Raw genomic sequence first — 19,393 nt, forward strand, 5'->3', positions numbered from 1 at the left:
CCCCCCCCAGAGTACGAGGGGCTGCCATCCGCCGAAGCGGATGGGCGGGATTCCCCCTTTCGGGGACCCGCCTGGGGACCATTTTTAAAACGTGCCTGTTCCATATTTATGCTTGCTTTGAAAGAGGGTGAGCTCCCCACTGGTGCGCCCTGATGACTGGACACCCACCAGCCATTCATCCCATCGCCGGGCGCTAGAACTTGGGATTGGGGTGATTTTTTATAGAGGTTTTCTTCCTCGCGGCCCTCCTCTCAGTGAGGAGGACCCCCGGTCACACTCCATGTGGGATTACGGGTTGGCCGGAGCCGGTTCTGAGACCGAGCACCGCCCACCGTCTCGGTTACGAGTTCGATAGCGCCGGACGGAACCAACGCTATCTTCCTCCCCTCCCGGTGCTGGTTTTGGTCCGCGCCGGCCGAAGCCGGTAGCTCCCATATCTGGGAGCCGTTCCCCTATCCGCCACCTGGGGACGCGTCCGATGGCAGACCAGCAACTGCACACGGAAACTTAACTTTAACTGCCTCTGTGGCCGAACGGTTACCATGCCGGACTGCCACGCAGAGGTCCCAGGTTCGATTCCCGGGCCGGGAGAAATATTTGTGTGGCCTACATTTATTTCCCTCGTGAGTTTGGGTGTAATTTGTGGTTGTCTATGTGTGTGTCCATGGCACCCGCGACACAGGGTTTCCCTAGTGCGGGGCTATGTTGAGTGTGAGCGTTATTATTATTATTATTATTATTATACAAAATAACAATTATTGTGTGAAATAACTCTATAACGATTATGTATTTTTTAACACGTCACCTGGTGCGTAAGCGTCTTTAAAGTTTCATTTGATAAAATTACAGGGTGGTTCAGCGTTCTGGGTCGGCAACTACGAGTTACCGCCTTTCCAACTGAGCGTCAAACATCCACGTAAAGTACTCAGGACCATCGACAGGCTTGTGTGGACTATTTGTGTAAGGTCAGTAAACCTAACTGCTGGAAATGTAACTATTTTGTCTGATCTTAAATAGTATATAGCTCCGTCCATTCATACAAACTGATCTATTTGTTATCGAGTTTTTGTTTGTAGTAATATAATATACCTTATTGTTGAGAAACTTAGTAACAATTTCTATTGCCCGTGACATCATAAGCTGCTGCGACAAGCTGCGCCGGGCTACACTCTTTTATTAGAATAAATGTAAACTTTATTCAGTAGAGAACATGTTCCATAATATATTTAATTTTATTGCGTGACAACTCGACGCCGACCGCCGCCGCTTGCTGAATATACTTTTTCTATTTTGTTTAAAGAAATGCAACCTTAAGTGGTATACGATAAAGTTTATGTTACATTGCTCGTTTTATTCCACTTTCAATGGTAGTTTTCCACTGGCGAGGCGTGAAGAGACGAGAATTGAAAGCCATTGCGAGCTCGTGCGATTCAGTGATGTTCAGGTCATCTAGCGATAAATTCGCGGCTGAAGTAACATGTCCCCTAAATTATTATTATATGATGTTAACGGAAGAAGAATCAGATGGTACTGTCGTTTTTTAAATCTCGCGATTAATATTAACAGCCATCGTGAGCTCGCGCGAGAAGTCGTATTTCCGTTAAACAGTATAATGCTCCATTGCAGCAATACGGTTCAATATTACATCAACAAACATTTAAATTCTAGCCTCGCCCATACTCGTCAATCCAGATCTTTTCCACCGAAGATGCGCGAGGAGAGAATTGAAATTTTGCCATACAATTTTCTATTCTCGTCTCGCCGCGGCTCTCCTCGCCTCGCCGGTGGAAAACCACCTTAACTGCGGCTATTTGAGGCGAGACAAAATATGTAAACGGGCGGTTCAAACATGCTGCATTACTATAATAATATATTTAACCAAGAGGCTCATAATCATAAGTCTTGCTCGAAGAAAAATCAGTAAAAACCAAGTATGAAAAATGCGTAACTAAGGTTTTCTCTTTACGGTGACGGCATGTCCTCAGATACCCCTGGACAGAAGCCGTGGAAGGGATGCTCGTGATCCGCGTGCGCGGCGCGCCGGGTGCGTCGGCGCCGAACACGCGCTCCGCCGTGCGCCTGCGCCCGCCCAACGCCTGCCACCGCCACTCCGTGGCGGCGCGCCGCGTCGGCCTGGACTCTGCGCTGTCCCCTGACGTCGTTATCGCAGACTTCTCTTTCCAGGTACTCTCGCACGTCACCACTGTCTCACTTGACATCGCCTGAAGCCCGGGTGAAGTCAAGGGACAGAGGTCTGTGACAACCCTGTACTCTAGCTGATCTGGGGTCAGAACCTGAGCTTATAAGGTTCCTCTGCGGTTATAAGTGCCCTTCTCGTACTCCCTAAGAGCCAGTAGGGAGGGTCACTAAAACTAACTGATTAAAACTAATGTAGACAGGTATGGGGCTATATTACCCGACAATATGGAGCATTGTTTACCTATGACAAAAGCACACTTAGCGATTACCCGTGTCCTTGGTATGTTATAAATATTATATTAACGATCTCCGTGGTCGAGTGGTTTGCACATCGGTTTTCATGGTGTCGCCATCTTCGAGGTCCCGGGTTCGATCCCCGGTCGGACCAATGTAGAAAAACTGACTTTTCTATATTCTCTCATGTCTATGGTACCGTCGTTGTTGCCGATGTCTATAAGACAAGTACTTTAGTTACTTAAAATAAAAAAACACGTAAAATTAAAAATAAATACATAATAAAGCTAAAATATTTTGAAATACAGCGACATGTAACGTTATAAATCTGATATCCAATTGTAATTCATATTTGGCGAAAAAACACCGACTTTTTTTGCTTAAACTAGAGTATTGTTTTGAAGCACAGGGGTATACCTTAAATGTAACAACAAACAATATAAATCTAATATAACATAGTGTATACCGATCAACAATTCAAATAAACAATAGATTTAAAGAAAATCGTACCCTTGGTGTGGTAAAGCCACATGGCGCACCCCTCGTGGAAGAATATGTGGAGTTACGTCAAAAATATTTATTGCTCCATTAGATACAGAAAAGTATAACCCATATCCTTTCCAATTCTCGTAACTCTATCGACTAAGTAATATTATTGTGAAAATTGCTTTTAACACATGGAAATATATTAGATACACGAAACAAAGTATGCGTATGCATGTGAAGTTTTACAATTCTTTCGTTTCTTCTCATTAATTTCTTTTGTAAAATCTTTAAGCCTTTCTCCCGAAAAGTCGTCATTTTCCAGATGCGGCCATATTACATTTAGGGTGCGGATATATAGTACCTGACGAGCTTGGCGGGTCATTCGGCGTCTCACAAGCGTTGCAATAACACAAAGAGACATTTCTGTTCTAAGCGAGAAGTTAAGACAATACGTACTCAACAATATCTAAAAGCTGTATTATGACCTTTACTGCGCACGCTACAAGGCCACTCGTCAATATGGTTTAGCTATTGAGTTCAATTTCAAACGTGAATAAGAAATCCGTATGTCAATCTTTAGGAAACTTACACGTGACTTCTGTAACGTTTTTACAAAAAAACTATTTTTTTCTTTTTACAGGAAGAAGGGACACGTGTTTGGCAGAACACAACAGTGGTGTCCCAAGTGGTAGACAAAAGTGTCACATTGAAGTTTCTCACAAAAAACCGAGCTGTCATGTATCCAGGACTCCCTTACACACTCAAGGTTAGAAATTTCACAAAAAGCACGTGCATTGAATCAAAAATTTTATTTCTTCGAAATCGATGAAGAAAGAAACAAATTACTTCCATCACAGACACGTTAGATGTTAGACATTACAGACATCTAAAGAATTTCCTACTTACCAAACATAATGTGTTTTTAAAAATAAGACAAAAATATTTAATTGTCCGAGGTTCGATTTCCGGGCCGGGAGAAATATTTGTATGGCCTACATTTGTTTCTCTCATGAGTTTGGATGTAATTAGTAGTTGTCTGTGTGTCCATGGCACCCGCGACACAGGGTTTCCCTAGTGCGGGGCTATGTTGAGTGTTGAGTGTGTGCGTTAATTATGGTTTGTCCAGCCCCCGTAGTATGTAAGTGCGCGCTATTGGCTGTCTCAATCAGATCTATTTTAGATAGCCAATAGCGCGCGCTTAATTAAACTTTATCGCGCGCGTCGCGACTGTCATGCGTAGCCATGCTACGGGGGCAGAACTCACTCACGTAAAGTTTGTGTCATTTTGAGTTAAGTAGATAATAATAATAATAATAAGATGACCGCACCAAAATCTATTGGGATCGATCTATTAACACGGACAGGACTATTCTTGGGAATAAGCCTGATATTGTGATATTGGATCGATCGCAGTCGAGGGTATTTCTTGTGGACGTCACCATCCCGCATGACGAGGGTCTCGTGAAAGCTGAAACCGAGAAGTATCTCGACCTGGCGCACGAGATCACCGACATGTGGGATGTGGGCTCCACTGAAATAATTCCAATGGTTTTGTCCGCAAATGGGTTAATTCCAGTCAGCCTTTCTAACAGCTTGAGGCGGTTGGATTTCTGTGGCGTGTCGCTTCCAGCACAAATGGAGATAGCGATCCTGCTCGATACGGCACGTATTGTTCGCCGGTTCTTGTACCTGAGTCCCTGACTCCGACCGACTGTGCCATTACCGGGAAATACCGCCTCTCCCATTTAAAAATTCAAAATTAATCTTTTAGGCCTTGGGAGAGGCGAGAGTTTAAAATAAATATCAAATAATAATAATAATAACGCAACACACTCATAGCCCCGCACTAGGGAAACCCTGTGTCGCGGATGCCATGGACACACACATAGACAACCACAAATTACACCCACAAACTCACGAGAGAAATAAATGTAGGCCTTACACATATTTCTCCCGGCTTGGGAATCGAACCCAGGATCTCTGCGTGCAGTCCAACATGGTAACCGTTCGGCCACAGAGGCAGTTTCATATCTTTTCATTGTTTCTAACAATATTCTAAAGACGGTTTTATTGACCTGTTCAGTGTAACTGTTGTAGGCACGGAAATCTAAACATTCGAATTTCTGTGGTTGTAGGAAGTAGGACTTTAAATTTATTAGTGTACATTCCTATTGAAATAAAGTCTAAATTTCCATGCTTTGAGACACATAGCGAAATGCGCCGCGATGCTCCGAGGTCGGTCATTGCAAATTATACCTTATTTCAATTGAAACAGCTTAAGGCGAGTCACCTGAGAAGAAGCGGGAAAAACTGTTTTGCTAGCTCAAATGGTTTAGGTAATTACTATTAGACAACGGTCTTACAAAAAATATACGATACACCAAAGTTATTGTCTGAAGAATGTGCTAATTATGTGTTACGATAGGATGTACTTCGTCCGATCTAATAAAATCCTGGAAATATACTTAATTAAAATGGTTATAAAAATCGATTCAAGTATATAAGATCTAACGATTTTTTGTATCGATTCATTTCAATGCAATTTTGAAGCGAATCGATTCGCCAGATAAGCAAAGTATGTAAGCAAGCAATAAACATTTTGTAATAATATCATAGCATTCGAACAAAACTCGATATATCAATAATTTAATTGTAAATAGCTTTTGCCGTCGATTTCGGGCGTTTTAACCTGATTAAAACCCGAAATGCAACTCTCATTATACCTGTGATTGTACTGCTTCTCCTTAACCTTTCAAACCACGATAATTTAAACGCTCTGTTATTTTTTCAATTCCCAGATAAAAGCAACCCTTTGGGATGACAGAGCAGCATCAAATGAGAAACTGCGCGTATGCCGCTCTCCAACCAGTCATCCTAATGAAGAAATGCAGGAGCCGGTAAATACAGACTGCAGTGAAGCAGTCACCGACAAAAGAGGGATTGCAAAAGTCACTTTCACAGCAGACGATGATGGCAGCAGTTTTTATCGATTCCTGGTAAGTATTTTAGAAGTATTGAAACTAGAGCTGGTTTCAGTGCAGCGCAGATTTATCCGCGGTGTGGTGTTAGAACTTCGTCTTACAGTGAAGAGAATTGATCTGTTCCGTACAGACTGCACGTGAATTCCGCGCGAGCCACCCGTGCGTTCATTGTAGGCGTGACCATCCGCACTAAATTAAATACTCGATTCAGAAGACTGCGGATTCTACGCATGCGGATGGCCCGTAGGCGGACAACTGTGAAGCTAGCCTAAAGACCGTGAAGTTCTCACGATATATCTTCATATCTTTGGAGTACATGAAAATAGCCTCCCCGCAATGACGTACAAACGGCAATCAGCGAATAGCTTACAAGAAATATCTCATGCACTGTTCAGCATGGCGGCTACTTGTTACGTGAGCGTGGCTAAGCGCAGGGCTACGATATGTCTCATTAAGAATCATTCAAGGGGGTGGCCAGCGATCTCAAAGTTGATAACTTTGGTTGGTGGCCCAACAGTTTATGCCCTGGTCGCTTGATGAAGAGGTCCCGGGTTCAATTCCCTGTAGGACCAAATTGGGAAACGAACTTTTCTCAATTGTTTCTGGTCTGGGTGTGCTGGGTCATGCTCCAGAGTTAATTCCGTTGTCACAGGGAATTCCCAAATTTGAGAGTCTACGGACCAGAAATATTCATTAAGTTTTGAAAAATCATAATCGTTTTGAAGATTAATTCCCTTGAGTGCTAAGCATAGCAGTCACTAAGGAATAAATTATTGTATTGTAGCTTTACATACAGACATGATTCTTCTAGCTTTTCTATACCCATAATATATTTTTACAGGCTGCCGGTCAAAACGATTCAACATCAGTGACTCCTCCACTATTCCTGCCAGTCGAACGATCAGGCTTCATACATGCCACTTTGGGATCCTGGGAACCAGGCCCCCATGCCGCCAACACCTCCGTCCCACTTTACTTGAACGTGAAGAATATACACAAACCTCTCACAGTGCATTATGTGGTAAGAATTAAAGAAATATGTTGGTATATTTAATATTTGTCTTTAAAATAATCTCAGTACAGAGTACTAAAAAAACCGACCTCAAAAGTACGTGGAAGTACATCTATTTGCCAAGTTTTATTGAAATATGGGGCTGTTTAGTTCACCACTATATAGGACTTGACACAGGAGATAATAAAAATCGGTTCTCACTACTCAAAGTATATTGAGAGAGAAGTTTTGAATTGGAGAATAGCAAAACCAAGCATTAAAATAATTGCTATTTAAGTAAAATTTAGGCGTTATTTATAAAAATGAATGATCATGCGTGATCAGCCACCCTTAGAAGTGGTGATGATTTTTTTCAAAATGAAATGGGACCACTATGGAGGTACCCTCTTTCCAACAAAAAAAAGAATCATGAAAATCGGTTCACAAATACCGGAGTTATCGCGTAACATACATACAAAAAAAAACATACAGTCGTTTTGTGAACCTCCTCCTTTTTTGAAGTCGGTTAATAAACGAAAAAATAGAAAATTTCACTCAGAACCCTAATTAAGGAACTTAGTTATGGAAACTGGAGTGAACCACGGAGTAATTATTACAATCAGATTTAAGATGGCCATCCATAAAAAAACCTTGACCTGGGCAAGGACCAAGAATAAACCAACGTGTACAGACACTGATGCAAGAAAAGAAAGAGAATGAGGTATGTCAGGAACGCAGAGAATGGTGGTCCGTGGCCTCTTTATAGGTGTGACGTATAGAATATGCGACGTATACGTAGTATATAATTCACGACATGCGACTCGTAAAGCTGAGACTGCACTGCTCGATGTATTATGAGCCTATCGAATTTCCGAACAGACCCGAGTGTTCAAGTCTATTTATTAGTGCTCGAGTCTATTTATGAACGCGCGCTCGAGTTCGAGTCTATTTATGTAACGAGTCAAGCTCGAGTCTGGTAAGTATCTGCTGAGGGGCATTGCGGTGTGATGTGTTAAATTGTAGTGCAATTACTGGGATTATAATTAAGTATTAACATCTATTTTTAACCGACTTCAAAAAAGGAGGAGGTTCTCAATTCGACTGTATGTTCTTTTTTTTCTTCTTTTTTTTTGTATGTATGTTACGCGATAATTCCGGTATTTGTGAACGGATTTTCATGATTCTTTTTTTGTTGGAAAGGGGATATCTTCATAGTGGTCCCATTTCATTTTGAAGAAAATCATCCACCTCAAAAGGTGGCTGTTCACGCATGAAGATTCATTTTCATAAATAGCGCCTAACTTTAATTTAGGAGCAATTACTTTTAGCAATTATTAAGTTGATTTTGTTATTTCTCCAATTCAAGGCGTTTTTCTCTCGATATACTTTGAGTAGTGTCGTAGTGAGAAAATATTTTTATTATCTCCAGTATCAAGTCCTGTATAGTGGCGAACTAGGGGATATTTCAATGAAACTTAGCAAATAGACGTAATTCCACGTACTTTTGAGGTCGGTTTTTTAGTACTCTGTACTGAGATTATTTTTAATCAACATATTGGATTTTTGTTTTTTATTTAATTCGTGGGCAATACTAGCTGTTCAGTAAAATTGAACCCTGCTGATCGTACTAGAGACTTTGTACAGTAGAAGTCGCTTTGACTCGAGTTTTCAAACTCGAGTTATATCCAAAAGTCGGGTTCTTTTTAGGCTCGAATCCGTACTCCGATGACTCGCGCTTGACTCGACTCAGGCTCGTAAATGTTCTAGACCAATGAGGTGATACGAGTCCAGCTGGATCGAAGGACTTTTTCTTTGTGTTTTTTCGATCTATGTCTCAATAATAGCAACAATCTAGTAGTAGTAGTAGTACCATAGATATTCAATAAAATAAATATTAAACATTTTCCGTCGTTACCAGATCATCACAAGAGGAGGAATCATCAACAAATGGGTAACAACAACGCAATGTCCAATCACCAATTCAGCTGTTCAAATACAAAGTACACCAAGAGACGCTTTTTGCCCTTCCAATGTCATTGATATAAATGGACCAAATACAAACAACAAAGGTGTTAACTTTATGAAATTCAATTCTAATGATAAGAAACTTGATAATCATGACAAGGTTGATGGAAATGGTGATCTATCAGATTTGAACGCGTCAGATTTACCAAGAGTGATGTTGCCGATCAAAGTGACGCCACAACTGTGCCCTGATAGCCATTTGATAGCATACTTCTATTACAACGGAGAGTTAGTCAGTGCCAGCAAACATTTTGAAATGGAAGAGTGCTTTGTTAATAAGGTAAGATTTGTAGAAATACTTTTGAGGAATGTTGTACTTGAAAAATGATATCAATATTTCCTGACTCGAAATATTGAACTTTTGTCACGAATTTTGTGATATTAAGGACCAGTGCAAATAGGCGTGAGAGCATCGTAAACCATCTTGTGCCCAGCAACGCACACTGTAATTAGTGTACGCTGGTGGTAATGTAAGGGATATCCCTTATATTACCGTGAGAGTTCGCCAGCGTACCCCAGAGTCCACTTAAATGCCGCGGCATCCACCGACATGCCACCGGTCGCTCGGATTTGATATGATACCGGTGGATTCCGGCGCCTCCCGCCGCGGTATCTTTTAGTAAGCTCTTCAATACCGCAAGGAGAAATGCGTTGCGATACTCCGCGACAAACCGACAGCTTTCAGAGCATTAAAGTTTATACCTTATTACAATTGTAATAACATGCAATATACATTGATAAGTTTGCGCGAGCCCTTATGACCATGGATTAAGAAAATATTGAGAATTTTGTATAAGGACGTCGTGACTTTTTTTAAGGTGGAACTCACGTGGCAACCAAAGCAAACCTCGCCTGGGGCCAATACCTTGCTACAGATCTCCACTCCAGGGCCAGCGCTTTGTGCTCTCACTGCTTTAGATGTAGCTGCTAAATGGATGCATCCGAGTAAGAAAATTACCTAATTATAATATTTATCTACTTAAGTAAACAGCATACAGTAAAGTTGGGTAACTTTGAACAATATTCTCACGATTTTATGGATATTAAAATAAAAATGTATATTTGTCAAAATAGGTTTTATTGATTAATAAATGAGTGTCCTTTCACAATATTAAGTTTGTTGAATATCACTCGTTTCTTATAATAATTATTATTAATACAAAACTTGACCACTAAGAAAAAGTACTTAGTCCGGCTGGATTCGAACCAGCGGCCTCAGCACATCGTGCCTGACGCTCTCCTAAATGAGCTACGGAACGAACCAACACACCGTATAAATTTTTATTTTTATTTTTTTCTATTATGTAGGCAGCAAACAAGCATACGACACGCCTAATGTAAAACGATCACCGTCGCCTATTAACGCTTGCAACACCAAGGGCTTTATATATTATGTGATTAATGGCGGGTTTTTGAAGTTACGAGTACAGTTTTTACAAAGATTATTTTTATTTTAAGTATATTATGAAGAAAAAATGAAGAAAGAAATAGTGATGAAGAAGTTAGAACTATATTCCTTATTTTAACCCAAATTACAAAAGACTTTATCCTGAAAATTCCGCTAATTACGAATTCAAAGTTATTGTTCAAAGTGTTAGAAGATAATGTGATTTAAGGGAAAGTAAAACATAAATATTGACTCCCGCCGTTTAAAAGACTAATAAACCCAAATAAGTGAAGTAAGTTATTTAAGAAAAAGTCAAAAGTATTAGAATTTAGAACTAGAATGGAAAATATTACTGAGGATCCCGATAATTAAACGAATGCCTCAAAGGACTTGTATCCAAGCCAAAACTAAAATGACGAATTACAAAAAAATCTGTTTGACAAAATTGCGCTTAAGGGACAGTTCAAAGTTATCCTGACTTTTGAGTATTTTTGAATAGAATTATTTTGGATAGTGAAAGTCCTTCTTTATTGTCAATTTAACTGACTTTGGTAATATTATACTCATATTTTTAATGAAACAAAAACATAGATCTGTCAAACCAAATAAAAGTGTCGTAGTGAACAATTTACCATGCACTTGGGAATACTATATATCAATTAACAGCCACCAGATGATATAAAAAGAAAATAAAGGGCACACTTTTCACTCATTGAACACCGCGAACGGAAACTGGCGCGTAACTTCTATTTTTACGTTTCTGACTTCTCGTGTAGAATTTTGCCAATGTCAAGTCAGTTGGCGCGTACCTTACAAAACTTCTTTGATGACTGTCAATGTTATGTCATTTTTTAACCGACTTCAAGAAAGGAGGAGGTTTTCAATTCGACTGTATGTTCTTTTTTTTGTATGTATGTTACGCGATAACTCCGGTATTTGTGAACCGATTTTCATGATTCTTTTTTTGTTGGAAAGGGGGTACTTCCATAGTGGTCCCATTTCATTTTGAAGAAAATCATCCACCTCGAAGGGTGGCTGTTCACGCATGAAGATTAATTTTTATAAATAGCGCCTAACTTTAATTTAGGAGCAATTACTTTAATGGTTGATTTTGCTATTTCTCCAATTCAAGGCGTTTTTCTCTCAATATACTTTGAGTAGTGGCGTAGTGAGAACCTATTTTTATTATCTCCATTGTCAAATCCTGTAAAGTGGCGAACTAGGGGATATTTCAATAAAACTTAGCAAATAAACGTAATTCCACGTACTTTTGAGGTCGGTTTTTTTAGTACTCTGTACTGAGATTATTGTTCACCCATTTATTTGGGTAGGCAAAGGTACCACCATACATATAATAAATCTATCCTTTCTTGTTTTGATAGAAAACGCGACAAGCGCCTATTCTTTATGTAGCTTATTTCTTTGAGCTTATTTCATATGTCATGAAGACTAGATGTTAGGTAAATGTGTAATACAGGGTAAGCTTCTATTATTTTCAATAGGTCTTCTGTTGAGCGCGGGAGACCTTCAGGGTTGCCATATTTCCAGCAGTTGATCAATGAGACTAAGGCGTAGTAAATTGAAGGATGTACAGTTAAAAAATATATGGCCCAGAGTTTGATCGGCAGTATTGCAATAGGTACATATTGGAGAATCAATAATGCGCATGCGATGGATATGAGCATTGAATCGAGCGTGCCCCATTCTCAATCTTAACAATGTAGTAAAAAAAAATTCTTTCTCTTGTACAGAAATTAGTGAACCAGGGATTTCTTCTAATAGCACGATTAATTGAAGCGTGTCTAGTAGTTCCAAGTAGTTAGTAGTAGTAGTCCGTTTCAAGCAGTTATCAATGTAGTTACATTGGTAACTGCTACAAGTTTTTTACGGCATAGGTACACAGGCAAAGACTTGAAACTTACAACTGCCCTATTTTTGCGTCTTAGTTAAAAATACATAATAATCATAAAGTTAACATTTGACCTGATTAATTTCAGTGGGAAACGTAAAAGACGTAATACTTGGCGGGCTGAAAAAGTTAATTAATTCACACAGAAACCTGACAACCTACGATGCAGCGGGAGAATGCTTCTTCAGTAAGTATAACTATTTTTGAATAGTTTTGAGAGGAATACTTTTATTGGTGTAACGCCATCTGCATTTCTCTCTCTTAACGCGTACATGGTGACGATTTGGCGTTACTTATATTAACATCGACGAAATAACTGCTGCTGCAGTGGTGGCGCTGTCACCTAACGTTTAGTTTTGACGGTTTTTTACATATTGTTTTTATAATATCAGGTGACGGGACGAACAAGTCGTGCGCCTGATGGTAAGCGACACGCCTGTCCATAACAGTTGCATTGCCAATCAGCTCTTTAAATCGCAAAGATCTGAGCCGCACTGCCATTGCGCCCGCCACCCTGAGACATAAGTTGACAAGTCCCATGTGCCTGTAAACCGGAACACAGTAATGCTGACATTACTGCTTGGCGGCAGAAATAGGTAAGGTGGCAAGTAGTACCCTGGATTATCTCTTTCACAAGTACCTGTAGGTACACTAAAATAATAATGTGACAACCCTACGCTCCGAGCGAAGTGTAGGCATTGAACAGGCGGAAGTTGCCCTACTTGTGTTATTATTCTACGGTTTTACAGTGTTTGGAACACGTACGCCCAGAGATGGGCAAGCGTCCAGGGTTTGTTAACGCCGGGTGTAAATTGGATTAAAACCTGTTAACGCCCAAAATCGAGGGCAATAACTATTTACTACTAAATATGTGTTGGAAATCGAGTTTTGTTAAATTTTAATGATATTATTACAAAATGTTTATTGCTTCTGATCTTGACGATTCTATTTACCCTTTTATTGATATACTTGAAAATTGCATTGAAATAAATCAATACAGAAAAATGCACTTGAATCGATCTTCATAAAAATCGAATCATAATGGGCATTCCTGATAATGAGAATCCACAACGATTGCAAGGTAGGTATTGTGTGGAGTTGCCTCCTTTTCGTCTAGAAAACATTTTTACTTCGAAATTTGTAATTAGTATGGAATTAATAAAACCCTATTAATAATATGGAATTAATAAACCTGGGCGGGTCGTCGTATAACATTGTCGTTATAACATTCGTTCTTTCTATGTTACCAACCATTTAAGGTTTCTATTCGCTATGTTGTGCCATGACCATTTATAATAATTTTTTAAAATATTTCAGCTTCATCTAACATAGACAGCCCTACGGAGAGTGTGGATCTAATATCCTACTGGTTAGGAGAGGCTGGAATCAGGATCATGGGTGGACCCATGAGGAAGACCAAACCCTGCATGCCCCAGCCAGCACTGTTGATCGCTGATGAAATCACCGTGCCTAGAAGTGACTTTTCTGAGGTAAGATCCTCAAAAACATTGGTAGCTAAACTTTAGTAGCTATAGTCATCAAGGGAATATCTACCGTTTTTACCTATAGTCCCGGTATATAAAAACTACAATATATACCCCAGAATTTAATTTCTTTAGTCTTGTCACTTGTAATTTTTTTTTATAATGCCAAGTGAAGAACAAGTCGTGCGCCTGGTGGTGGTGGCGCCGACACCAGGGCTCCGTCATGCGCTCGAGGTTACGCGATTAGTGCCTACCGCTGAGTGTACCGACGTCGGTACGAGCTCTCACACATCTTTCACTTATGAGCATTCAGCTCTGTACGACTGCTCACAATGGGCAACTTTATTTTCACCTCTCTGAACTCGTGCTTAGGTTCCTTTTTCCTCGTAGTGAGCGCCCGGTGTCATAAGTCAGATTTAGTAGGCTATTATAGCGTAGGTATTTTCGATTTTGTATGAGAGTAACGTATCTGTTACGTAGTAACTATTCAGTAATCTGTGGCGACACACCTATCCGTAACAATTGCAGTGATACTCAGAGCTTTAAATCGTAAAGATCTCAGGGGCACTGCCCCTGCTTAGGGATACTTGGACCAACTCTTTCACAAGGAGCTCGACTGCTACTAAATGTCTCTTGTCACGAGACATGTATTAGTTAATTCAATTTTGTTCCAGTCCTGGCTGTGGCGCTTAATACCGATAAAAGTCAACACAAGCACGACGACGGCACGGGTACCGGATTCCATCACCAAATACGAAGCGTCAGCTGTTTGTCTCTCAAGTACTGGACTTGCAGTGTCGCCGCCTGCGGTTTTGCAAGTATTATTCAGAAAATGACTAACATGCCTAAGCTCTTCCGAACAACAGTAATACCCAGACATATATACGTCGTCAGAACCACCGAGACGAGGACGGTTTCAAAAATGTGGAAAAGGAAAAGAAGCACACCAGCTGTAACCTTAGTGGCACCGCCCCAACTGACCCCAATCATCTATTACGTCCAGCGGTACTGGCGACGTTGCTATACATGTCACGGCTTCATTACTCCACAAAGTCTGCGGATATTGTGGAGTACATAAGGGTGAAAACCAATGCTACCCTAAGGGTCGAGCAGTTGGAATCCAGCCAGTATGTGAAATTTAATTGATTCGTGGTAAAAGTACCTAACAATTCAACATCTTTCAACGTTCGTGAAGGAAGACTTTTGACCGAAGGGTGTAATGTATCGACGTTTCCGAGGCCGGTTACCGGACACCCGCGTTGCGTTACACGTTGCAGTCAGGACGTGTAAATAAATAAATAGTGTTTTTACTTAACTTTAACTGCCTTCGTGGCCGAACGGTTACCATGCCGGACTGCCGTGCAGAGATCCCAGGTTCGATTCCCGGGCCGGGAGAAATATTTGTATGGCCTACATTTATTTGTCTCGTGGTTTTGGATGTAATTTGTAGTTGTCTATTTGTGCGTCCATGGCACCCGCGACACAGGGTTTGCCTAGTGCGGGGCTATGTCGAGTGTGTGCGTTATTATTATTATATTATTATTATGTATGCTAGTCTATAAGATTTTTACGGATCTTTGTAACCTGATCGTAAATAAATAAAGTATATTATCCCAAATCAACCACGTTTTCAGGTATTCCGCGAATTCTTCATTCACGTAAACGGCCCTCAACGCTTGCAACGCGGCGACGCCTCCTTCATTCAGTATCGAATATTCAACTACCTCTATAAACCCCTTAGTGTGAGTATTCTTTTTCTTCGAATTTTTTAAATTAGAGATTGACTCGCGTTTGTCCGCAATCTCACCTGTGGGAAAGATGTCGCAAATATCCCTAGGGAAGTCACCACACTTATTGACGTGGAATCACGTTAGGCTGGTTAGTTTTACGTCCACGTAAGAGCGAAGCTAGTCCACCACAAAAAAAAAGTCTAAGCTATGGAACCAGCTATCCTCGAAGTTTTCTGAAGGACAAAATTCGATATGAAGTTATCCGACAGAGATTCAAGGTCGTCGACATAGCTGGTAGAATAGACAAGCTGATGTGGCCGTGGACTGGCCATATTTATCGAAGAACCGATAATCGTTGGGAGACCAAGATCCTTCAAACGTAGTGTAGAACGCCCAAATGGAGTGACTATCTGCAAAAGACTGCTGACAGCAGATGGATGCGACATCCTGAGAGATCGGACGAAATGGCGCACATTGGGAGAGGCCTATATCCAGCACTGGACTGAGATAGGCGTTTCGATTCGGGTCAGACGCAACGACTCAATGCAGGCCGTCAACGAATCTGCTTCCTGCGAGTATCCGATCGTGTGCTTTCGGCGGGCGGCGTGTACGATCGATAGGCTTAATGTCACAAATGTGGTAAAACTCGATGAATTCAAAGTGTGGTGATTCTTTAACATTGTATGTAAATCGTCTAAGCTTTTGATTTCAGGTTCAAATTCAAATCCTAAAGGACCCTCATATAGAAGGTCCTCAAGACTACGTGGAAGCGGCGTGCATAAACAAGCGCGCGTCGATCGCTCGTCGCGTGGAAATTCGAGCGCATTTGGTGGGAAACGCGCGTATTAGCATAAGGGCAAAATCTGTTATCGACGGGGGCTGTGCTAATGCGACTACTAGTAATAATGGTGTCAGGTAAGCCCGGGTTAAGCTGGCTTCCCACGGCCCGTGAATTCACAGGCCGCGCCGCACAGGCTTGTGCCAACGCGCCATGAGAAACGTGCCGCCCGTGCCGGCGCAGCGCGGCCGTGGAATCACAGGTCGTGGAAAGCCGCCATTACTTCAAATCATCTCCTTATTATTTATGAGTACAAGAGCTACGGTATTCACCTTGGAACATCCAGACCTGAACCGATTTAGAAAAATTAATTCGCAAATTGGTCCTACCGGGATCGAACACGGGATAAAGTAGTATAAAGGATCATATAATAGTTTATTTATTGAATATCACGATTTTGCTACCACGATAATCATACTTAAGTTTTTGTGAAAAACTACCAGTAATTATTTTTCTTATTCGTGGGCGTGGTGGTAAGCGGCACGCCTTTAAATCAGACAGGACAAAAGCTACAACTAGTTAAGACAGAGCTTTAAATCGCAAAGATCTGAGGGGATCAGCCACTGCGCCCGTCGCTTTGAAACATTTGTTGCCAAATCATGTACATGCACACGATTCGGACATGATTTCACCAGCACCCTTATCCTTCCAAACCTCAAAACCTCAAAAACAAATAATAGGTAAGGTGGTCGTACTTCCCTGGACGAACTCTTTCACAAGAAGCTCTACTGCTACTAACATTCCCTGCCGTAAATGGTCGTAAGGCATATAATAATCACCGTGTGTTATATACGAGAACGTATTATATAATAATTTGCAGTAATAACATTTTACAAATTTTCAGCGATGAAGTGATAATAAAAATGACTGTGGATCCAGAAGGCATACCTGTAAGGGATCACAAATCCATATTGCTCTGTGCCCGAGGTGAGTAAAACTGCTCTTTGCTCCTTTGTGGAAGTGGTTATAAAATTATGCTAATATTGTTTTGAACTAAAGAAGTCTCCTGCGTCGCGTTGTACACAGCGTAAACTGACTCGTGTCAACTTTTCTCTACTCTTTTTTATTCTTTAAAACACGGAAGAAAAACCAATGGAAGTGCCTTCAGATCGATTGCTATAAGAACTCATATAATCATATCGACGCTTGCAAAATGAAATAACCGTCACTTTGTATCAGCTAATGTTTCTGATTCCAACGGTATATATAACTCAATATGACCCAAAAGTGTCGCTTATCCCATTTTGCCTTCCAAGCGTCGATATGTTAAACATTATGAATATTGATAATGATTGATCGTAGTGTCTAATTTAAAATGATGCAACACATTCTGGACTGTTAATATAATTGAAACTCTTTCAATCAATTGGCATATTGTTGAAAGATTATCGCAAGTTAAGACATATTAAAATTTCAATCAATGTGCTGCCGCAATCGCTGACAGTATGAGACGACGAACGATTAACGCCTATTAAGGTTCTCCAAATAAGCTCAGTACAGAGTACTAAAAAAACCGACCTCAAAAGTAACGCCTTGAATTGGAGAATTGCAAAATCAACCATTAAAATAATTGCTCCTTATAATAAATTTGGGCGCTATTTATAAAAATTAATCTTCATGCGTGAACCCACCCTGAGAGGTGGATGATTTTTTTCAAAATTAAATGGTATCCCCTTTCCAACAAAAGAAGATTCATGAAAATCTGTTCTCGAATACCGGAGTTATCGCGTAACATACATACAAAAAAAAACATACAGTCGAATGAGAAATCCTTTTTTTGAAGTCGGTTAAAAAAGTCAACCATTTTACAGCGGTATAAAATTTTCTTTCGTTTGTTATAACAAAGATAAATATAAAAATCGATTTATTTGTGGAAGTAGGTACAATAAATTGATCAGATCAGTTCAATACATTAACAGTGCTACTACAACCAGTTTCGTCGAAACATACAAATATAATTAGTGGTGGTCGCATAATGTACAAAATATTATAATTAAAAACTGTCAAAAAGTAGTAAACATGCAAAGAAAAAATATAATATAATAAAAAAAATGTATTACTATGGACAATTTATTAAAATGTTACGTATCTTATACCTTTACAGACTTTTTTTGGTCGACCTCTGTTGTCACTACAGCTTTCCTTTTAAACTGCTAGCGCATTCCATCCGATTCATGTTCCTTCCGTATCCGAGACTATACAAATCTAGAAAACTCTGACCCACTTCGGATGTCGCTTGTGCACTAAGTCTTAAATCCGAGAAAATACGACGTTGGCGCACATGCCATGCCTACCAAACACCTCTACTGTATTATTGTTCTGTATGATAAACCATGACTATACAGAGTATCATAAACGCTTCCAAATTTTCTTGAATCTAATCAAAATACTACGATATTGTAGCATTTGTCCCTACACAGGTAGTCCAGATGGAAGCAAGTCAGATGTATCGTGGAGCTGGCCTCAAGTCCAGGCCGTGCCGGGCACTGAGTCGCTGATGATCTGGACTATCGGAGACATCGCAGGGCCTTTGCTTGCTGTAAGTCTAATAACCACAGACATATTATATCTAAATAGACACCGCAAGTACCGCGATCTGTATGAAAACCTACCTCCGATATCGTCGCAAGCGCTATTTAGTGATGGGAAACCCTTCGCCAATAAAGCCATTGATTTTATTTGATTTTTCAAGTATTTTTTTTTATTATAAGAATCCATGAAATATTAGTACAGTAAAATAATATCAGAATAAGATAATTAAGTCCTTTAATAATACGTATTTTGAAAAAAAAGTTGCTCCAGTAAACTAAAAAAAATAACAACAACAAACTTTATAGAATACTTTTATGAAATTTTCAAAGGTCTTTAGAATTATCATCTTTTTGTTGAACATCATTAATCATAAAATTTTACCAAAAACATGACGAAGCGGCCGTACCACGAAACTGAAAGCATTACACGAAAGTATCACTCGTTCGATATTCAGAGCCTACTAAAGAAGGTCCTTGTTGTAGTACCAAATTATTGTAATATCATCGGGTTTTAGATAGTAAGTACTTATACCAAACTTCAAAATATCTAAGATCCGTACTTCAAATGGAAAAACAGCTGATATAATCTTTAAATAGC

General features: G+C 40.1%; 1 protein-coding gene across 1 annotated transcript in view; it reads left to right on the plus strand.

Moving 5' to 3' along the window:
• The window catches only part of LOC113231116 (alpha-2-macroglobulin-like), a 63,835-nt gene that overhangs the window by 25,635 nt on the left and 18,807 nt on the right, over window positions 1-19,393 (plus strand). Inside the window, exons 6-19 of the mRNA XM_026465287.1 lie at window positions 850-965; window positions 1,986-2,184; window positions 3,560-3,685; window positions 5,718-5,915; window positions 6,742-6,921; window positions 8,810-9,196; window positions 9,735-9,861; window positions 12,301-12,399; window positions 13,530-13,702; window positions 14,371-14,514; window positions 15,331-15,438; window positions 16,139-16,341; window positions 17,109-17,191; window positions 18,685-18,903. Coding sequence (XP_026321072.1) covers window positions 850-965; window positions 1,986-2,184; window positions 3,560-3,685; window positions 5,718-5,915; window positions 6,742-6,921; window positions 8,810-9,196; window positions 9,735-9,861; window positions 12,301-12,399; window positions 13,530-13,702; window positions 14,371-14,514; window positions 15,331-15,438; window positions 16,139-16,341; window positions 17,109-17,191; window positions 18,685-18,903 — 2,362 coding nt within the window. The remainder of the gene's footprint in view (window positions 1-849; window positions 966-1,985; window positions 2,185-3,559; window positions 3,686-5,717; window positions 5,916-6,741; window positions 6,922-8,809; window positions 9,197-9,734; window positions 9,862-12,300; window positions 12,400-13,529; window positions 13,703-14,370; window positions 14,515-15,330; window positions 15,439-16,138; window positions 16,342-17,108; window positions 17,192-18,684; window positions 18,904-19,393) is intronic.

This window comes from Hyposmocoma kahamanoa, unplaced genomic scaffold (genome assembly GCF_003589595.1).
Source record: "Hyposmocoma kahamanoa isolate Upper Pololo Valley unplaced genomic scaffold, ASM358959v1 64, whole genome shotgun sequence".
Taxonomy (NCBI): Eukaryota; Metazoa; Arthropoda; class Insecta; order Lepidoptera; family Cosmopterigidae; genus Hyposmocoma; species Hyposmocoma kahamanoa.